Below are 20,847 nucleotides of genomic sequence, written 5' to 3' on the forward strand. Positions count from 1 at the left end.
GCCCCTCCTCTCCCGCGGGGCCGGGTTGGGGGTGGCGCCTGGTGGGTGGGGCGGGCCCAGTGGCTGGGGCGCAGTCTCCCGGCGGCGGGAGGGGGACGCACCCGGCCGGGGGCTGGGGTGGGACCCGGTGGGCGCCATGGAGCTGCTGTCGGCGCTGAGCCTGGGCGAGCTGGCGCTCAGCTTCTCCCGCGTGCCGCTATTCCCCGTCTTCGACCTCAGCTACTTCATCGTCTCCATCCTCTACCTCAAGTATGAGCCAGGTGAGCCAGGGCCGGGGGTTGGAGGGGGCTCGCATCGCGGGCTTGGGGTGAACCCGGGGGTCTGGAGGGGAAGCCCTGTATCAGGCGGGGACAGTCCCAGGGTCTGGGGGAGCAAGCAGGTGCTGGGATCATAGGGTTCTCCCACACGGGGGCGGGCATGGGGGAGAGACGTGAGGGAGGGCAAGGAGAGAAGCCCCGGGGGTGGTGGGGCTGGGGGAGGGGAAGCAGATGAGGGCTGGAGGGAAGGAGAGGAACGTGATTGTTCAGAGGAGGGGGAATAGGTGCTGGGGAGGGGGCAGGGAGAGAAGGTCAGGGATCCTGGCGGGGGAGGGTCGCATGAACTTGGGCAAGGGGAGTTTGTCTTGGTGAGGGCGCAGGCGGGGGTCGGCGCTGCCGGCCCGGCCAGATGTCCTGGCCGCCCGCAGCCGTGACCTCCTTCCTTGCCCTTGGCCCGCGGAACGGGAGCGGCAGCTGAGTGTCTATATAAGGGCTGGCCGTGCTCAGCTTCAGAGAAAATGACACCGGTGCCCCCTCCCCGCTGCGGCCATGGGGCAACCTCCCCTCCCTTCCCCTCGGCCCGGACCCTGCTGGATCTCCGCGCCCGCGGGAATGCTTTCAGCCCCGGCCCGGATCCTTTCCACTTCGTGAGCAGAATCGGTCCTAGGGCAGAGCCGTTTGGGGTCAGCCTCCTCTACCAGCTCCAGACCTCCATGGAGACTCTCAGGAGGGAAGATCTCACTTCTTGGATTTTTTAAAAATCCATTTTTAAAATGATGGTAAATGGCCGCCTTAGAGTGTGTTCTATTTTTATACAGGGTTCACTGACTGTTTCTTATTCATCTCCTAGTATTTTAATTATTCTAGCACACTAAATGGACTAGAGAATTTAGCTTGAGAAAAAAGATCAATCAAAAAAAAAAAAAAATCACCCTGAAACTTTGTGAGCCTTTCGCCCACTTAGATGCAAATTACCCCTATATTCTCTTCTCAGAATGGAAATAGCTTTATTTCTTTTTTCAGATGATAAAAATAGGTGCTGGTGTATATTTAAAAATCCAGCTGAAAGCACAAAGGAAAAAAGAGATAATTACAGCGGATGTGGTGGCCACCCTTCCAGACCTCTCTTCTAAACATTTATACCCCTGTAATTATTGATGTAAATGTGTGATCTTATGCTAATAGGATCATACTCTGCTCGCTAAGCGTTTCTGTTCCGTTTTATTTTTGCGGGTCCACGTGCCAGAGCCTGTTTCTTTAAAAGCTCTTCTGGAGAACGGTTACTTTGCAAAGCAAAATAAGCTTTGTACTGTCTTAGCATGAACATGGGGCTGTATTTCCTGTCTGGGGATGAATTTCTGGTGGCTCAGACCAGTCCCCTGAGCGAGTATAGAACTCAGCACACCTTAGAAAATCTACAACTGTGGCACACTAAACATTTGAGAAGTGATGGATTAAGAGAGGCTGGAGCTCCTTATGAAATGTGGAGTTCCTTAATGGGGCAGGGAGGTCCACGTCTGGCTCACCTCCAGGACCCCTAGCTCTATGCAAGAAAAGAGAAGGCAGCCATGGGTGCTGGCTGCATGATTGAAGGAATGAGTGAATGAATGAAAGACAATCCTGGATACCTTAAGCCTTGACCCATCCAAAGAACCTTCCAGACCAGTGGTTCTCAACCATGGCTACACATTAGACTCACTTGGGAGGTTTTAAAAGTCCTCTTGTCCAGGCACTCCCACCCCCCACCCCCTACCCCCCATTTAAATCAGAATCACTGGAGGTGGCACAAGCATCAGCATTTTTTAAAGTTCCCCAGATGAGAACTGGCTCTCTGCGCTAGTTTCCCAAACTCAGCACTAGTGACAGTTAGGGCCAGAGCATTCTATGCGGTGGTGCCGTCCTGTGCATTTCAGGATGTTTTGCAGCATCCCTGGCCTCAACCCACTAAATGCCAGTAGCACACTCCACTGTGACAATTAATAATGTCCCCAGACATTGCCAGTGTCCCTGGGGGCAAAGTTGCCCCCAGTTGAGAACCACTGATCTAGACTGAGTCTCAAACTCCAATGCTTCCAAGGGCAGACAGGTGATATATGGGGAGCAGTGGGCCAACCAGGGGGGAACCGTCCACAGGTGAGATCCAGCCATGAGCATCTCCACCTGGTTGGGGCAGGAACCACCAGAACTGATTTTTCAAGGGAAGCTGGAAATGTGATTTGCACCTCCCTATGTTTGTATGTTGACTGTTTGAACACTTTTTGGTTTTCTTTTCTTAAATTAAGAGACTTTATTTTTTAGAGCTGTTTTAGGTCCACAGCAAAATTAAGCTGAAAGTACAGTTTCCATATACTCTCTGACCACCCCCGCAACACACACCCAGCACCCCCCATCAACATTCTGCACCAGAGTGGTTCATTCATTACAGTCAATGAACCAACATCAGTATTATCATGTAATCATTATTATCATTTATTATCAACATCATTATCAACCAAAGTCTATAGTTTACATTAGGGTTCCTTTGTGCTGTGCATTTTATGGGTTTTTACAAATGTATAATGACATGAATGCACCATTATAGTATCATACAGAATGGTTTTACCAACCTAAAAATCTCCCAGGCTCTACCTATCCATCACTTCCCACCACCCCTGATCTTTTTACTGTCTCCATAATTCCACCTTTTCCAGAATGTCATAGAGTTGGAATCATACAGTCTTTAGTCTTTTCAGATTGGCTTCTTTCACTTACCAATGTGCATTTAAGCTTCCTCCATGTCTTTTTGTGGCTTGAGAGCTCATTTCCTTTTAGCGCTAAAGAATATTCTATGGTATGGACATACCTCAGTTTAATTATTCACCTATTGAAGGACATCTTGGTTGCAGTTTGAACATTTTAAAAATGCTGTGGGGGCCAAAGAGAACCATTCCTTGATCTCTGGTTTGAACTGTAAGCTTTTTGAGGGTTGGGACTGCTCATCCTCCAACCTTTCCAGGCAGGGGCTGCCATCTCCATTTTACAGGGAAAGAAACTGAGGCAGAGAGCTGAGCTCAAAAGCTCAAGAGAAGAGGACTTGTCTTAGAGTCGCTGAGAGACGCTGTAAATAGAGCTCACGTGTTTACACCTCAGACTAAATAGCATAGAATGTCAAGCAGTGCTAAAAGTGCCCTGTGGAAGTCCCTGCCATCCACAGACGGGACGTTGACCCCTGGAGAGGGAGTGTCGTGGAGCCCATTACAGGCCAGAACTAGGGACCCCATCGGGGCTTCCTCCTCCCTCCTAAAGCAGAGCTGATTTTGATAAATCTGTCCACTAACATTTCCACCCACAGGTACTTTCCATTTCAGTTTAGCTCCAGAAATAACTCGTGTAATTGCTAAGCACTAAGCAATTTCTCGTCATCCTCACAGGTGCCCTTTGAAATGGATGATAGTGCTGGGGTGACCAACTCACCCAGGTTTGCCCAAGACAAACACCACAAGTCCCATGTTCCAGGAACCCCTGAATCTCAGGCTAACCAGGATGGTTAGTCACTCTAGACAGCACCCCCATTATACACACGAGCAAATTGAGCCCCAGAGAGGGGAGTGGCGAGCCAGAGCTCTCCCAGGGAGAGGGGACTGCTTTGGTGGCGAACCTGGAATTGAAAACCACATTTCTCCTGCTTCCTGGTGCTGCCCCAAAACCCAGCAAGAGAAACCGAGAAGGAGTATGGCACACGGAAAGAGCCAGGGGGACAGTTTCTCAGCCACTGCCTTGCTGTGGATCCTCAGGGCAGGCTGCCCCTGTCAGCCTCAGTCTTTTCATCTGTGGCAATGGGGAGACTCGTCATGTCCTTCTCGGGTTACTGGGAGGGTAGTGATAAAGATAAGAAGTACAGAATCGTCAGTACAGCTCAGTGAGGGCGTCCTCTCATTCTCCTCTTTTGACAGCAGAGGAAACTGAGGCTGGAGGGGGTGGTCAGTCATTTGCCTAAGGCCACGCCAGAGTGAGCAGCAGAGCCAAACTCCAGGCATGTGACTTTTCTACCAGGACTCGCCCCTAATGCAAACACGGGAGCCTGCTGTACTCCCGCATAACCCAGGCTCCCCCCCCACCCCCACTCCCTGGCCTCCATCCCTGGGATGGTCCCAGAGGGCACAAGAAAGAATTCAACCCTGGGGGTTATTTTTAAATGCAGAGATATCCACTTCTGCAAAACATGGGTGCCACACCTGACCCGGCCCCTGCAGGACCCACCAGCTGCTCCGAAGGATTAACTCTCAGCTGGTGGTGTTTTAAATAGATGCCCTGGAGAGAAGAGCATTCATTCTGTAGAACCTTGGTAGATGCTGAGACTTGAGACAACCTTGGGGGCAGGGAGAAGGTGCTCTTTGGGCTTAAAACTCGAGGGTGAGATTGAGGAGGGAAAATTCTATTCCAACCCTTGTAGGGGTTGGGCCAAGAAAGGATTAGGGTTCCTACTTAACAGAGGAAAGGGACCCTGGAGAAAAAATGGTTTGTCCAAGATTACGTGTTTAGTCGGTGGGGGTGGCAAAAAGAAAGAAGACTGTGTTGGTGAAGTACTCTTAAACTACTTTTATTAGGCACATTTCCTGATTATAAAATGTAGTATGTGCAAGAGAGTGGATAAATAATTTGTGGTCTATTCCTATGGTGGAATACTATACAGCAGTGAAAGTGACTATTACCCTTGAAAATATCATGATCGGTGTGAGAAGCTAGATGCAAAAGGCTATGTTATATGATTCCACCTATATGTAATGTATAAGTTCTAGAACATCTTCATCACTTCAAAAGAAAACCTCATCCCCATGAGCAGTCACTCCCCATTCCTCCCTCCCGCAGCTCCTAGCAACCAGTAATCTACTTTCTGTCTCTATGAGTTTCCCTGTTCTGGACGTTTCATATCAATGGGATCACACACTATGTGACCTTTTGTGTCTGGCTTCTTTCACTTAGCTTGTTTCCAAGGTTCACCCATGTTGTAGCGTGTGTCAGGACTTCATTCCTTTTTAAGGCTGAATAGTATTCCATTGTGTGGCTCTACCACATTTTGTTTATCCACTCATCTGTTGGTGGACACTTGGGTTGTTCCCACCTTTTGGCGATTGTGAACAGTGCTGCTATGGACATAGACTTTTGAGAGTCTTCCGGAACCTATTGGTGGGTTCTTATGGATAGGTTAGCATGGCGCCCCACTGCCCACCCAAGGGGTGAGACCTTCTGTTCCTGCACCCCAATCCATGGCCATCAGAGAAAGGGGTAGATAGTGAGGGCCCCACGAGGGGGCTCCGTACAGACCTTGTGAGTCTGGTGCGGTAATGCAGGACAGCGGTCCGTATCCTTCCAAATTAGCAGTCTTCCAGGGGACTCTGGTTTTGTCTAGCTTTGATGATAAAATATTTCATACACCCAGAATAAATATCACAGACACCTCTATGTCCTCAGACTTAACAGATGTGGACAAAGATTTGCTTCAGATCTGTTTTGTGGTTTTTTTTTAAAGAAATAGAGTGACAGACAGCCAACTCCATGACTTCCCCCTCCCTTCCTCTCTGGATGTGACTACTGCCCTGAAATCAGCCTGTACTGTTCCCATCACTGTATATATACCTTCACCACTGTATATGTGTCTATGAACTACATGGAGCATTTTGTGTTGCTTTAAATGCATACATAAAATATACATACATGTATCATTTTGCATCCTAACCTTTTCACTCTGCAGTAACCTGATGGGATTTATCCGTGTCGATACGTCTAGAGCAGTGTTTCTCAACCAGAAGGGATTTTGTCCCCAGGGGATATTTGGCTATATCTGGAGACATTTTTGGTTGTCACAATCTGGGCGGGGGGCGTGCTACTGCCATCCAGTGGGTGGAGGCCAGGAATGCTGCTCGACAGCCTGCGGTGCACAGGACAGCCCCACCACAGCAGAGAATGGTCCGGCCCCATACGCCAGCAGTGCCATGGTGGAGGAGCCCGGATCTAGATCTAGTTCACTTTAAATAGTGGCTCTGTGGTATTCCATTTTGTGTGACCCTCCACCTCTTTGTCAGCAGACTTTACTTTCTCCTGTCGTAACAGTGTGGCAATGAACTCCTCTTCCCCATGTGTCTTTGCCCATATGCACTAGTTTCTTTTGGGTTAACAGTGAGAAGCAGAATTGCTGGTTGCACAGGGATTGCACAGCTCCCAATTTCCTCGGGATTGCCAAATTGCCTCTAAGGTGGTTATCCCTCTTGATCCTCCCAACTGTGTATCGGTGGTGGGGGGGAGGGCGGGGAATCTTGGGCTTTTTCCTTCTGGAGGAGGGATGGGTATTCCCCTTCCCCTCCCCACATCTCTGTGAGGTTGACGAGCTGAGAAGAAGGCAGATCCTTCTATAGAGTAGAGTGGACTTCATGTTTTTCTCCCCAACACAGGCATCAGACCCAGGAAAGAGCCTGGACCTCGTGTGGGAAGGTGTGGGGTCTGTGTGGCCCTGGCTTGGTCACTTGCTTGCTGGATGTCCAGCCCATGCCAGCCCAACCAGTGTACCTTGCACCTCGTGTCGTTAGCTCTCGACTCTGCTCCCCCTCCCACCTTCTCCCGTGCTCTCCCTTTGCCTGGATTGTCTTTGCACTGCCCCCTCCCATCCCCTAGGAAATCCCTGCTCGTTGTTCAGATCTCAGGTTAAGCACCACTTCCTAAATGAAGTCTGACTTTCTCCACTAGGATAGTCCCCTGGTACCACGTGCCTCTCCCTTATGATGTTTGACCTTCATTTGTGGGATTATTTAACCACATTGCCTCCCTGCCAGACTGTGAACCCCAGAAAGGCAATGTCCGAACCAGCTCTTGGTGTGGCTGCATCACCGGTGCCTAGCAAGGGCCTGGCACGCAGTCAGTGCTCAGAAATACTCGCTGAATGCCTGGGTGATCTTGGGTAAGCTGTTTGACCTTGGGGAGACTCAGTTGCCTCCTCTCTCAGGTGCTGTGTTACTGTCCTGTGGCTGCCATAACATGACCACAAACTAGGTGGCTTAAAGCAACAGAAATTTGTTCTCTCACAGTTCTGGAGGCCAGAAGTCCAAAGTCAAGGTGTGGCAGATTGGTTCCTTCTGGAGCTCTAGGGGAGGATCCTTCCATGCCTCTCTCCTGATTTCTGGTGGCTGCCAGCAATCACTGGCTTGCAGATACATCACTCCAATCTCTGCCTGTCTTCACGTGGCCTTCTGTATGAATTTCCTATGGCTGCCATAACAAAGTACCACTAACTGGGTGGCTTAAAACAGAAATTTATTATCTCACAATTCTGGAGGCTGGAAATCCAAAATCAAGATGTCAGCAGGACCATCCTCTCTCCAGTGGCTCTAGGAAGGAGTCATTCTGTGCCTCTTCTAGCTTCTGGAGGGGGCTGGTGTCCTTGGTGTTCCATGGCTTGTAGCCGCATCACTCCAGTCTCTGCCTCCACGTCCACATGGCCTTCTTCCCTGTGTCTCGTCTCTTCTTATAAGGAACACGAGGCATTGGATTAGGGCCCACCCTAATGGGCTCATCTTAACTTAATTACATCTGCAAAGACCTTATTTCCAAATAAGGTCACATTCACAGGTACTAGGAGTTTGGACTTCAACATATCTTTTTGTGAGTTCAACGCACAACACCTTGTCTGTGTCTATGTCTCCTTTTCTGTCTCTTATAGGGACATAATCATTGGATTCAGGACACAGCCGGATACTCCAGGATAATCTCATCCTGAGATCCTTACCTCAGTTACATCTGCATTGACCCCATTCCAAATAAGGTCACATTCTGAGGTTCTGGTGGACATGAATTCTGGGAGGAAGAGGAGGGGCACTCTAGACCCTCCTATAACTCACTACAGGGATATTGATCCCTACATTACATGTGGTTGAAAGCCTGGGCTCTGATTGCTGAAGAAGCCTTGAGGATGGAGTGAAGGCATGGAGTTGCCTGGGACAAAATAGTACCTCAGTAAATACATGGAGTGGGGGAGGTTGTTATTGTAATGTAACCAGAAGTACCCAACACAACCTCAATGCCTGCCTTCAGGCCACATTTGCTAGAATGTACACTCCAGGAGGGCAGGAGTTCCTTCACTCACATCTGTTTATTGAGCAGCTACTGTGTATCAGGCACAGCACCACGCACTGGGGCATCAGGAGCAGATAAGGCTGATGAGGTCCCTGTACTCATGGAAGGATTAAGATCAAGTCAACTTGTTGAGGGCATTGATAGTGTGTGTGTGTGTGTATATATATATGGCATTTATGTCAATAGCTTCACACAGATAGTCTATGGCATGGAAAGGCCAGGCGTTCAGATTTGACAAATTAGGGACAAAAGGTGGCCAATCTCTAGATAGAAAGTGGCACTTTACAAACAAATACCCAAAACCTGAACTGATCGTTCCTTTTATGAATCTTCTGGTTAATAGATCACATATTGTAGCCTTGTCCTCTCACGTTCACACTGAGTGGGGTTTAGATGGATTCAAGGCAGTGGTTTACAGAGAGTCAGTGGTGCGAGCTCTGGCCGTGCGAGCTGAGTAGCTGTGTCCTACGACTTAATCCTGAGGTCGTTCTCCGGAAAATGAAACTAGTGGGGAGAGAAGGAATCGAGATGATGCAATAAGTTGTCACACCAGGAGACACCCAGGTTCTCACTCAGGGGGTGTGGCTGTGGACGATTATGACAATATTAGCATAAAGATAGAACCTAACTATTTATAAAGATTCTAAAGACTTTAAGAGGATAGTACAAAGTGTAAGAATTTGACTACTAGCCATTAATCCTGTACCCCTGGTGCTTTTTATGAACTTATTTTTTAAGAACTAGACCCCCCCCTTTATTTTAATGTGGGATTTTTAAAATACTTTTTATCTTGAAAGAGTTGAAGACTCATAAGAAATTGCAAAAATGATACAAAAAAGTTCCCGGTCCCCTCTACCCAGCATCTTCCAATGACAATATCTTACATAATGATAGCTCATTATTAAAACCAGGAAATTGACATTGGTGCAATACTGTTAACACCAACTACAGACTTGATTCAGCAATTTTTACATGCACTTTAAAAATATAGTTCTATGAAATTTTATAATGTGTGTGTAGATTTGAGTAACCACCACCACAATCAGGATATGAAATGGTTCTGGTACCCCAAAGAAACTCCCGGCTGATCCCCTCTATAGTTAGACCCTCCTCCAGACCCTAACTCCTGACGACCACCAATCTCCTCTCTGTCATCACTGTGGTTTTGTCATGCGGAGAATGGTATATAAATGGAATCATACAGTATGTAACCTTCTGAGATGGACTGTTTTCACTCAGCGTGACACCCTTGAGATCCATCTGGGTTGTGCGTGTATCTCTAGGTCACTCCCTTTTCCTTGCTGAGTAGTATTCCATGACCCAGATCAACCACAGTTTGTTTATCCCTTCACCCATTGACGTCATCTGGGTTGTTTACAAATAAAGCTGCTATGAACATTTGCAGGCATACCTGTGTGAGCACCAAATTTCCTTTTTCAAACAAAATCTTGTGCTGCACTCTGAGATGAAGCAGTCCACACAGGTCTGCTTTGGTTGAAATGGGGCAGAGAACCCACAACATATCCACTTGGTCTCTCCTTTGCCCCTACGAGCCCTCAGAGTTGGGAACACAGTTTGAAAACCATCGCTCTTGGGAGCCCATCCTTCTAGCTGTGGATGGAAGATCTTGGGTTATTGGGACTATAGAACATCAGGACACCAGCCAGCTCATTCCTCTCTCTCTGCGTGGTGTTCAACATTGCTGCACATAGGAATCACCCAGGAGTATTAAAAAATCTGCCAGCCCAGCCACACCCCAGACTGACCAGCTGAGACACTTTGGGGTGGGACACAGGTGTCAGGAGTTTGTCAAGTCCCCTGGTAGTGCAGCTGAGTGGGAGACCCCTGTAGTGGAGCCATCTCCTTGAGGGATGGGCTGCCTATTTCTATTGGCCAAGTAAGACCATTCTTTTGTATTTTGTTTCCTTGGATTTATAGGAACACTCAATTTAGTATTATTTATAAATGTGTATCCTCAGTTGCAGAAACTGAAATATTACATTTTTTCTTTGTTATCCTTTTATTTTATTGTTTAAGAGCTTTATTGAGATATAATTCACATACCAGCCAATTCACTCATTTAAAGCATCCCATTCACTGGTTTTTAGTAAATTCACAGGACTGTGCAACCATCATCTCCAAAAGAAACCCATATCCTTTGGCTGTCGTCCTCCCATCTCTCCCTTTCCTTCCAGCTCTAATCAACCTCTAATCTACTTCCTGTTATTCAATGTGAAAATTGAGTAAAATACCAAGACCAAAATAGAGTGGAGTCCGCAGGGTGGTGGGAGCCCAGAGGCGGGAGTGACTGACTCAGCAGAGCAAGGAAGCCTTCCTGGAAGAGGTGGCATTTGTGCTTAGCTGTTTCTGCTTTTGTGTCCTTGTTCCTTCTGTGCTGCCAGCTTGGAATGACCTCTCTTCCTACTCACTCTGTTCATATAATTCTACCTTTGAGGACTGCCTTCTCTGGCTTTGCTCATCACTCTTCCTATACCCCTGCACACACATGTGCATGCCCTGTGCCTTCCCCATCGGTACCAACACCCAGTGGCTTCCCTCTGCCCTGGTGGCACTCTCCCAGCAAGACAGGGCTCAGGAGCTCTTCACCTTCACCGTTCAAGTCCCTTCTGCTGTGCCTTCCCATCTGGGGCCAGGCATAGTTCTTTTCCCAGCAAATGAACATTCTCCATACAAGGGAGGGAGCACCACTCAACAACAAAAAGACAACCCAATTTTTTGAAAATGGGCTAAGGACTTGAACAGACATTTCTCCAAAGAAGATATAGGAATGGCCAATGAGCACATGAAAAGATGCTCAACATCGCTAATCATTAGGGAAACGCAAATCAACACCGTGATGAGATACACCTCACACCCATCAGGATAGCTATTACTACAGCACAGAAAACAACAAGTGTTAGAGAGAATATGGGGAAGGTAGAACCCTTGTGCACTGCTGCTGGGAATGTAAAATGGTGCAGCCACTGTGGGAAACAGTCTGACAGTTCCTCAAAAAATTAAACAGAATTACCATTTGATCCAGCAATTCCACTTCTAGGTGTATACCTAAAAGAACTGAAAACAGGGGCTCCAATATTTGTACACTTGTATTCTTAGCAGCATTATTCACAGTGGCCAACGGGTAGAAACAACCCAAATGTCCCTTGGTGAGTGAATGGATAACACAAGGTGGTCTGTCCATACAGTGGCCTATTATTCAGCCTTAAAAACGATGGAGAAGCTGACACCTGCTGCAACATGGATGAACCTTGAGCACACTATGCTCAGTGAAATAGGCCAGTGACCAAAGGACAGATACTGTGTGATCCCACTTACACGAGGGCCCTAGAGGAGTCAGACTCACAGAGACAGAAAGTAGAACAGTGGGCACCAGGGGCTGGGGGAGGGGGAGGGGAAGTGAGTGTTAAATGGGGACAGAGTTTCAGTTTCACAAGATGAAAAATTTCTGGAGATGGATGGTGGTGATGGCTCTACAACAATGTGGATGTGCTTAATGCCACTGAACTGGACACTTAGAAATGGTTAAAGTGGTACGTTTTATGTATATTTTACCACAATCAAAAAAATTTTTAGAGGGAGAGACCAAGGGTATAGGCGTAAGCGTGTAGGGATCTTGGCGTGAGCCCAGGGAGCAGCCGCATCAGAGGCAGGAGTTGCCAGCTGCACGCGCCCCATCTCTCCCAGCCTTCGTCTTCCCATGGGGATAGTGAGAGTGATCGCTTGGCTGCAGTTATCTATGAGGATTTAACGGGTCCCTCCTACAAATGCTAAACCCAGTGTCTGAGACCTGGGAGTGCCTGCTAGATGTAACCCGGCCTTATGGTTATTGCCACCTCTCTGAGCATGGAGGAAAGAGCTCCAACCTAGCCCTGCCTTTTCTCTGTATGATCTTGGGCTTCTGTGCAGCCTCTCTGAACCATGCTTCTTCCTCTGAAATGGGCAAGCTGCAAGGCATTGGGTGGATGGCAGCCAAATTAGGGCGGGCTCACCAGAGAGCATGAGTGCAAAGCATGTCCTTGGCACCCTGGTGACAGTGGGGGACACCCCTGTTCTCCCAGGAGCAGTCGAGCTGTCCCGGCGCCACCCCATGGCATCCTGGCTGTGCGCCATGCTGCACTGCTTCGGAAGTTACATCTTGGCTGATCTGCTCCTCGGGGAGCCCCTGATCGACTCCTTTGGCAACAACTCCAGCATCCTGCTGGCCTCAGCTGTCTGGTAAGCATCGCCAGGCTGGTGGGGCATGGGAGAGCGGAGCCGGGGGCAGGGGTGAGCCGGCCACCCAGGAAGTGGGAGGTGGCCCTGAACGCCCCGCCCTCTACTGCCCAGTTCTGTCCTGAGCCTCGCAAGTCGGGGAGGAGGGTCTGGACAGAACCTACCCTGTTGGGGGGCCCCCACGGTCTGCCCCTCCCCCCCCCACACACTGAATTCTCTCCCCAAAGGTACTTGGTTTTCTTCTGCCCCCTGGACCTCTTTTACAAGTGTGTCTGCTTCCTGCCGGTAAAACTCATCTTTGTGGCCATGAAGGAGGTGGTGAGGGTCCGCAAGATTGCCGTGGGCATCCATCACGCGCATCACCACTACCACCATGGGTGGTTCGTCATGATTGCCACTGGCTGGGTCAAAGGTAAACAGAACCACGACGACAACAGAAAATCACCCTGGCTGAGAACCCTTGCTCAGTGGTACATCTCGGGCACTCCAGCTGGCACAGCCATTGCTCCAGGCTGTGGGGTGTCAGGACTACTGTAGGAGTCCAGCCTCCCCATAGCCCATACCTTTAGGGTAAATGGGAAGATTCTTCCAGAAACTTTTTTTTTTTGTTTTTTGGGTTTTTTTGTGAGGAAGTTCAGCCCTGAGCTAACATCTGCCAATCTTCCTCTTTTTCTTTCTTTCTTTCTTTTTTTTTTTTTTTTGCTGGGGAAGACTGGCCCTGGGCTAACACCCATGCCCATCTTCCTCTACTTTATATGGGACGCCGCCACAGCATGGCTTGACAAGCGGTGCATTGGTGCGTGCCCGGGATCCGATCCAGTGAACCCTGGGCCGCCGCAGCAGAGTGCGTGCAGTTAACCGCTTGTGCCACCGGGCCGGCCCGATTCTTCCAGAAACTTAACTGTCAGAGGTAAATAGGACAATGAATCAATGACAGCTGATGTCTTTAGAGCAGGGTTTCTCAACTGTGGCACTACTGACGTTTGGGGCTCCATCATCCTCGGTGGGGGCGGCCGTCCTGTGCACTGTGGGGTGTTGAGCAGCATCCCTGACCTCTACCCATTAGATAGCCGTGGCACCCGTCAGTGTGACAACCAAAAATGTCCCCAGACATTGCCAAATGCCTTTTGAAGAGGAAATCCACCCTTGTAACTACAAGGGTTCTTAAGCTTTGTGAACTACAGCTCTTTTGTCAGCTCAGTAAAGCCTTTTCTGTTTTTTTATTTTTTGTGTGTGTGAGGAAGACCAGCCCTGAGCTAACATCCGATGCCAATCCTCCTCTTTTTTTGCTGAGGAAGATTGGCCCTGGGCTAACATCCATGCCCATCTTCCTCCACTTTATATGGGACGCCGCCACAGCATGGCTTGACAAGCGGTGCCTCGGATCTGAACCTGCGAACCCCGGGCCGCAGAAGCAGAGCGCGTGCACTTAACCGCTGCACCACCACGCCAGCCCTGCCTTTTATTTTTTAAGTGCATAAAGTAAAATATATAGGATAATAAAGGAAGCCTATTAATTTAAAAATAGTTATCAAACATTTTTTTTTTCAAATATGATGTAGTAATTTTATGTGTCTTTACTAATGTATTAAATAGCAGACCTTCCACTGGCTCCTAGCACCTCTGGAACTTTTGAAGTGGAGCACAGATGATATTTTGAAACCATCTGCAACAATGGGAATGTGAAAAGAAAAAAGTCTGTGACTTCTGTTGGTGATAGAGTCACAGCCTTGCAAATCCTGTTGAAGTTATTGCCCGCCTTCATGATGGAAGGAAAGGCTGGGTTTCAGTGAGGAGTGTGGAAATGAAGATGTAATTCTGTTTCCCGTCTGGGCTCATGGACTCTAGGTTAAGACCCTTGACCAAGGGCAGGTTTTGAGTTGAGGCTCTGTGCATTTCATCTCATTTGATCCCTAGAATTCTCCTTTAGGAGAAGTCGAGCATCGTCCCCTTTTACTGAGGAGGGAAATGAAATGACTTGCCCAAGGTTACGAAGCTAAGAGTGTGCAGCTGGGTTTGACTCCAGGTCCTCTGAACCCAACATCTGGATTCGTAACTACTTTGAAGCCCTCATTTTTCACCTCCTCCATCTGTGCTAAGAGGCAGACCAAGATAGACTTTAAAACAAAAAAAAACTTACTAAAAATAAAGAGCGGCATTTTATAATGATGGATCAATCCACTAGGAAGATATAATAATTATAAACATATGCACCTAAAAACAGCACCAAAATACATAAAGCAAAAACTGAGAGAAGATAAAGGAAAAATAGACAATTCAACAATAATAGTTGTAGAGGTGGACCAAGGAGCAACAGAAAGGCAGGGAAAGAAGGCTTAAGCAGGTGCTAAACACCACTGGGCACCTCATTCCTCCCTCCTGCCCGCCAAAGTGAGTACCCCCAAATGCCTGGGCCTAGCATCACCCTTCATTGAACCACGGTGTCCTCGGCACCATTTACACTTTGGGCTGGCTCATGCTCTGTGGTGGAGGCCGTCCTGTGCATTGTAGGGGGTTGAGTAGCATCCCTGGCCTCCACCCACTAGATGCCAGTAGCAGCCCCCTCTCCAGTTGCAACAACCAAAATGTCTCCAGATATTGCCAGATGCCTCCTTGGGGGAAAAATCACCCCAGATGCAAACCCCTGGTCCAGTGGTACATATCAGACACCCCAGTTAGCACAGCTGCTTCTGGAATAGGTGTCCAAGCCTCTTAGGCAATACATTTGGGGTAAATGAGAAGATTCTTCTAGAAATTTAACCATTATGTCTCCACATGAGTCTCTTTATTCTCTCTCCAGGAAGCCTATACTACAGAGCAAATTCCCCAGGGTATAGCATGTCTCCCAGAGGGCAAGTGGCTTGAGAAAGATTGAAAGCTCAGAGCCCTGAGGAGGAGAAAGGCTGGGGAGGGGAGCCCTCTGGAAGCCTCAAGCACAGCTCAGGGTCCTGGCTTGGGGGCATCAGGGCAGACAACCCAGATTTGTCCAAGACATACCTTGCAGGTGAGATATGACCTCAATTCCTTCACGTTGGTTTTGCTCTGAATGTGCAGTGTGACCCTTGGCAAGACTGTGCCCTCTCTGAGCCTCAGTTTTCCCACCTGCAACTGATGATCATACACCCCAGGCTCAGTGTCCCTCTGGAGAAGACTCCAGGAGCAAAGAAGCTGCTTCCTTGGGAATTTAGCCGAGAAGAACAGGGAGCTGGGGGTGGCAGGCTTGTTCAGAATCACCCTGTCCCATAGGCTCTGGTGTTGCCCTCATGTCCAACTTTGAACAGCTGCTCCGAGGGGTCTGGAAGCCGGAGACCAACCAGATCCTGCACATGTCCTTGTGAGTATCCCGTCCTCCCCCTCTGTCCCTCTTGTATGTACAGCTGCCCCCTGGGCCTGACCCTGGGTTGGATACTCCTGGTAACTTGGAAACCTCAGCCCCTGCTTCTGCCTTCCAGAAGCTTCCAGACGCCATGCAGGGGGGACTCCAGATGGGGAGCCACAGCTCTGCCTTGGGGGCAGGGGCAGGCAGAACTGCAGGGAAATGAGACACTTGATTTGGATTTTGAAGAGTGAGTAGGAGTTTTCTGGCAAAGGAGCCTCTGGACAGAGGCCAGCACCTCTGCCAACTGTCAAGTCAGAGAAGAGCAATGATTCTGCCCAGTTCTGCAGGGTCACGGTACAGAGTGTGGGTGGGGAATGAGGGATACAGAGCGTGGGTTACAGAGCTTGGGTGGGGAGTGTGGCTGGGGGTAAGTTGAGAATTGTAGGCAGGGCCATGTGGCAGCATCCAGGACCCAACCCAAGACCTCACGCTGCATTTAGCCTACGACATTTTTAAAAGATCTAACAGATTCAGGCTAGTTAAATTGTCTCCCAATCTACAGTAAATAAGGCTGTTGCAATTAAAATATGACAAAATTAAAATCACCCATATGCCAGTGAAAATTACCTCCTAGTTCACACTTCGGAAAACACTGCTTTATCTCATTTCATCCCCATGAGAAGTCTGTTGCCGCCCTCTGTTCACTGACAGAGAAATGGAGTCCAGACAGCTGCATCCCTTGCTACAAAGTGGGCAAGTGGCTTCCCCTCCTCAGCTGAGTGTGAGGGCTCCATGCAGTCACACACACACACACACCCTGGCCCTGGGACCTGGTGAGGGCTTTGGAAATATTAGGCAGAACTATCATCGTTAAGTACGTGCAATGAGCAACATCAGGAACAGAAGTCACGGGTCTGTCTTCTGCAACAAGTTAAACTTTTGGAAACCTATTCTTCAAGGAAGAAAATGAAAGTTAAGAAAAAACCATGTGTTTTAATCCCACCTTCTGGGGGAGTGCACTATTCAGGGGTCCCCAAGACCACCCTCATTTTCGATGATTCACTAGAAGGACTCAAAGCCTTATACTCATGGTTACAGTTTATTACAGAGAAAGCATACAAACTGTGACTGGCAAGGGTCAAAGGTGTGTTGGGCAGCATCTAGGAGATACCGGGCGTGAGCTTCTGCGTATCCTCTCAGTGGAGCTGTGCGGACAGCACCTGTTTCTCCAGCACCCCTGTGTGACAGCATGCAATGACCACTGCCAATCAGTAGAGCTCCCCCGAGCTCTGGTGTCCAGGGTTTTTATTAGGGCTTGGTCACACAGACATAGGTGACCGCCTGTGTGGCTGACCTTAGTCTCCAGCCCCTCCAGAGGTCGCACTGAAACCACGTGGCCCAGGACCCCACCCTAAGTCACACTGTTACTACCTGGTGTGACCCAAAGCTCCCAAGCAAACAAATGCACTCGTGTCAAGCAGGACGGTCTCAGGCTCCGAGGGCTCCTCTCAGGAGCCGGGCAAAGGCAGACCTCTCTTTGGGCCAAGTTAACACTTGACTGCCCAGGGAGACACTACCTCATCCTGCCTCACACTCAGGAGAAGCCGGGATGGGAGCTGGGGCTGCCGGGGGTGGGCAGAGCAGAAGTTCTGGGCTGGAGGCACAAAGGCCTGAGCCGTGCGGCGCCCCCTCCAGCCCCACCAAGGCCAGCCTGTATGGAGCCGTACTCTTCACCCTGCAGCAGACCCGCTGGCTCCCGGTGTCCAAAGCCAGCCTCATCTTCATCTTCACCTTGTTCATGGTCTCCTGTAAGGTAAGCCTTCCTGTCTGACCGACACCGACCTGCACCTCCTGGTGGGGGCCTGGACTCCCGGCCGTGTGTGTCCCAGAAAGCACAGCCCTAAGTGGGGGGTTGGGGGGGCCTGCACGTGGGATGGGGGTCTGAGAAGAGCAGTGTCCAGCACGTGGGAACAGGGATGAGAGGAACAAGGTCTTCCGGGCAGAGGGCCCAGCCTGGGCAAAGGCTGAGAGAGCAGCTGCAGTGTGCGGAGTCGGGGGAATCAGGGCTGAGGGACAAGACACAGGGAAGACACCCTCAGGATGCCAGGGGCTCAGGCTGGACCAGGATTGGTGCTGGTGTGACCATCTGGCCTTGCGTTGTCACCCCACCCAGGAGGGGTCTTTAGGGGCTGTGCTCTCCTCCCTTCCCACGGAGCTGGGGAGCTCTGCTGCTGGCTTCCTGGGAGGGGACTATGGCCATCGAAAGGGAGTGAGTGACTGGGCCAAGTACAGCTCCTCTCTGAGCCCAGGTGTGGGGGGACTCTAGGGGGAGGGTGACCCACCATCCCGGTGTGCCCAGCACTGTCTGGGTTTTAGTAGCAAAAGTCCCGCATCCTGGGAAACCCGGGACAGTTGGTCACCCTCCTGGGGGTACACGCAGCCCCAGGGCTGGGTCTAGGCACCTGAGCTTGGCCTGGCTGACCTCTCTCTCCTCTTGCCCCCAACCCCCACCCCCCATTTTGCTTTCCGCCTCCATCTCCCTCTGGCTGTCTCGCTGTCTCCCCATCCCCCTGCCACCTCTCCGCAGGTGCTCCTGACAGCCACTCACTCCCACAGCTCCCCCTTTGATGTTCTGGAGGCCTATGTCTGCCCTGTGCTGTTTGGGATGGCCTGGGGGGGCAACCATCACCATGACAACCACGGAGGATCCCTCAGCTCGGCCCTGCCCGCCAAGTCCAAGGAGGAGCTGAGCGAGGGCTCCAAGAAGAAGAAGACCAAGAAGATGGATTAGGAGGTGGCCTGGGGGGGCCCACGGGGCGCCAGAGAGAGGACCTGGATCCAGGACCTTCAGAGCTGGAATGGGAGTATCCTGGGCTCAGCTCTCCCCTCTCTGGGCCTCAACTTCCCTGTCTGCAAACTGGGCCATCACCCCACCCTCCAGGGCTGATGTGGGCGGTTACATGAGATACGGGGGTGCAGGGTGTTTGTAGGAATGGGAGAGTTCTTCTCTTTCCTGGCTGGGCCCCCGTAGTGTCACAGCTTTTCAGGGGGGCCCACAGAAACCCAGCAGCTCCAGCCAGAAACCCTGGCATTTATATCTTGGTTATGTTATTTCCTCTCTGAAATTACGTCTTGACTCTGAAAGAATTTCAAGCCACGTGGAGACTCATTCATTTGACAGACATTTCCTAAGTGTCTGCCCTCCTCTATACACAAGGGCTAATGTGAGGCTGGACACAGACCAGCCTGATGAGCTCATAGGCACCGTGCCGTCAGGAGGGGAGCCTTGGTGGATGCTCATTGTGCTTAAAAATGGCTTTGCATTTTAGATCATTTGTGTGTGTGGATCAGAGAACCCCACAAATTACCTGGCACAAAGGAAGCCTTCGGTAGACATGTTTAGGCCAGACCTGAGAGCTTGGAGAGTGGGGAAGGCTTCTGATCTTTGGCTTCAGGCTGCCCCTAAACCAAAGAACTGCCGGCAGCTGCAGGGACTCCAAGATCCAGCTCTGTCCAGGGGCTCTGAGCACTTGCTGTTGGGCCCTGGGAGCATCACGCCTCTCTTGTGCTGACATCCCTCATCGCCACTTATTCAGTCATTCAACAAGCATACTGATGCCCACTCAGTGCTGAGCCTTGTGCTGCTGCTGGGTGGGCAAACTTCCTTCAGGGTTAGTGAGGGAGATGGTAGCTGAGGGCCTCTCCCAGCCACCTTCATCTCAGCCTAGGTCAGCAGGATGTCTGAGAGGGGTGGGAGGTTAGGCATGGCCTGTCTCGGGCTTGGGGCTGTGCTCAGGGCATCAGCCTACAGCTGCATGGAGGTCGGCCTGGGGTTGGTAGGGGTCCCAGCTGTTGCACAGCTGTTGGGAAAGTGCCTTGATCCTCTGATACTTGGGAGGTGGATGGCTCCTGAGCATTAATGCCCCCAAATTCATCCTCTTGCATGTCCATCGAGGCTGGGCGTGAAGGTTCAGCAAATAAATCTGTTGTGAAAGAAGCTTGGTGGCTTGTCTGATTCATTCCTGCTCTCTCGGCCTCAGGACACATGAGTCATGGCAGCCCCTGATTGCCGAGAGGAGATGGTGGCTGTGAGTGAAGTCTGGGGTTTGGAGTTAAGCAGACCTGGGTTCAAATCCTCACTCTGCCACCAACAGGTCATGGGGCCTCCCCTTCTCCACGCCTCTTTGCTTCTTGGGAAAAGGGTGGTGATCGTCCATACCCTTCAAAGGCAGGAGGGTTAATGCGGTGCTTGGGATTTGCAGCTACGAGTCTGCGGGGCACTGCTAAGAGAATGCAAGTCAAGCCACAGACGGGGAGAGAATCTTTGAAAAATCACACAGCTGATAAAGGGATTGTATCCTCACTGTAAAGAATCCTCAAAACTCAATAATAAGAAAACAAACAGCCTAATTCTAAAATGAGCACAGGATTTGAATGGACACTTTGCCATAGAGAAGATAGAAATAAGCACATGGATTAAATATATGCAGTCTTGGAGGGAAGTCAAGATGGCAGCGTAGGCAGACTCTGAACTCACCTCCTCCCGTGGACACAGCCAATTTACAACTACTCGTGGAAAATTACCCCTGAGACAGAACTGAAAACTGGATAAGAGGAACTCCTGCAACAATGGACAATCCTAACTGAGGTGGAAGAGGCAGAGACTCCCTTCTGGAGAGGAAAAATGCCGCCTTCACGAGCCGCAGCGCCTCACGGCCACCCAGGAGCAGCGCACAGGTACGCAGCCTCCCTGGAGGAGCGGGGCCCTGAGCCGGGGAGCGCCCCTGCTGGGGGCATTTTGTGGACCCAGCACAATCGAGACGAGTGGCAGAATATCTGACTTTGCCTGCTACTAAAACATTGGGGAGTACCCCCAGAAAAGCTGGTTCACAAAGAAACTAAAACCGGCTCTTAAAGTGTCCATGTGCAAACCCA

The 20,847-nt window shown here is 50.1% G+C and overlaps 1 protein-coding gene across 1 annotated transcript; it reads left to right on the forward strand.

Moving 5' to 3' along the window:
- The first annotated feature begins 110 nt into the window (after positions 1–110).
- On the forward strand, positions 111–19,909 carry TMEM38A (transmembrane protein 38A). The gene is made up of 6 exons (XM_058563637.1): positions 111–260; positions 12,440–12,596; positions 12,821–13,005; positions 15,840–15,927; positions 17,608–17,725; positions 18,500–19,909. The coding sequence occupies exons 1-6, from the start codon at positions 137–139 to the stop codon at positions 18,701–18,703; spliced, it is 876 nt and encodes a 291-aa protein (XP_058419620.1). The 5' UTR covers positions 111–136; the 3' UTR covers positions 18,704–19,909.
- Positions 19,910–20,847: the final 938 nt, after the last annotated feature.

This window comes from Diceros bicornis, chromosome 20 (assembly GCF_020826845.1).
Source record: "Diceros bicornis minor isolate mBicDic1 chromosome 20, mDicBic1.mat.cur, whole genome shotgun sequence".
Lineage (NCBI taxonomy): Eukaryota > Metazoa > Chordata > Mammalia > Perissodactyla > Rhinocerotidae > Diceros > Diceros bicornis.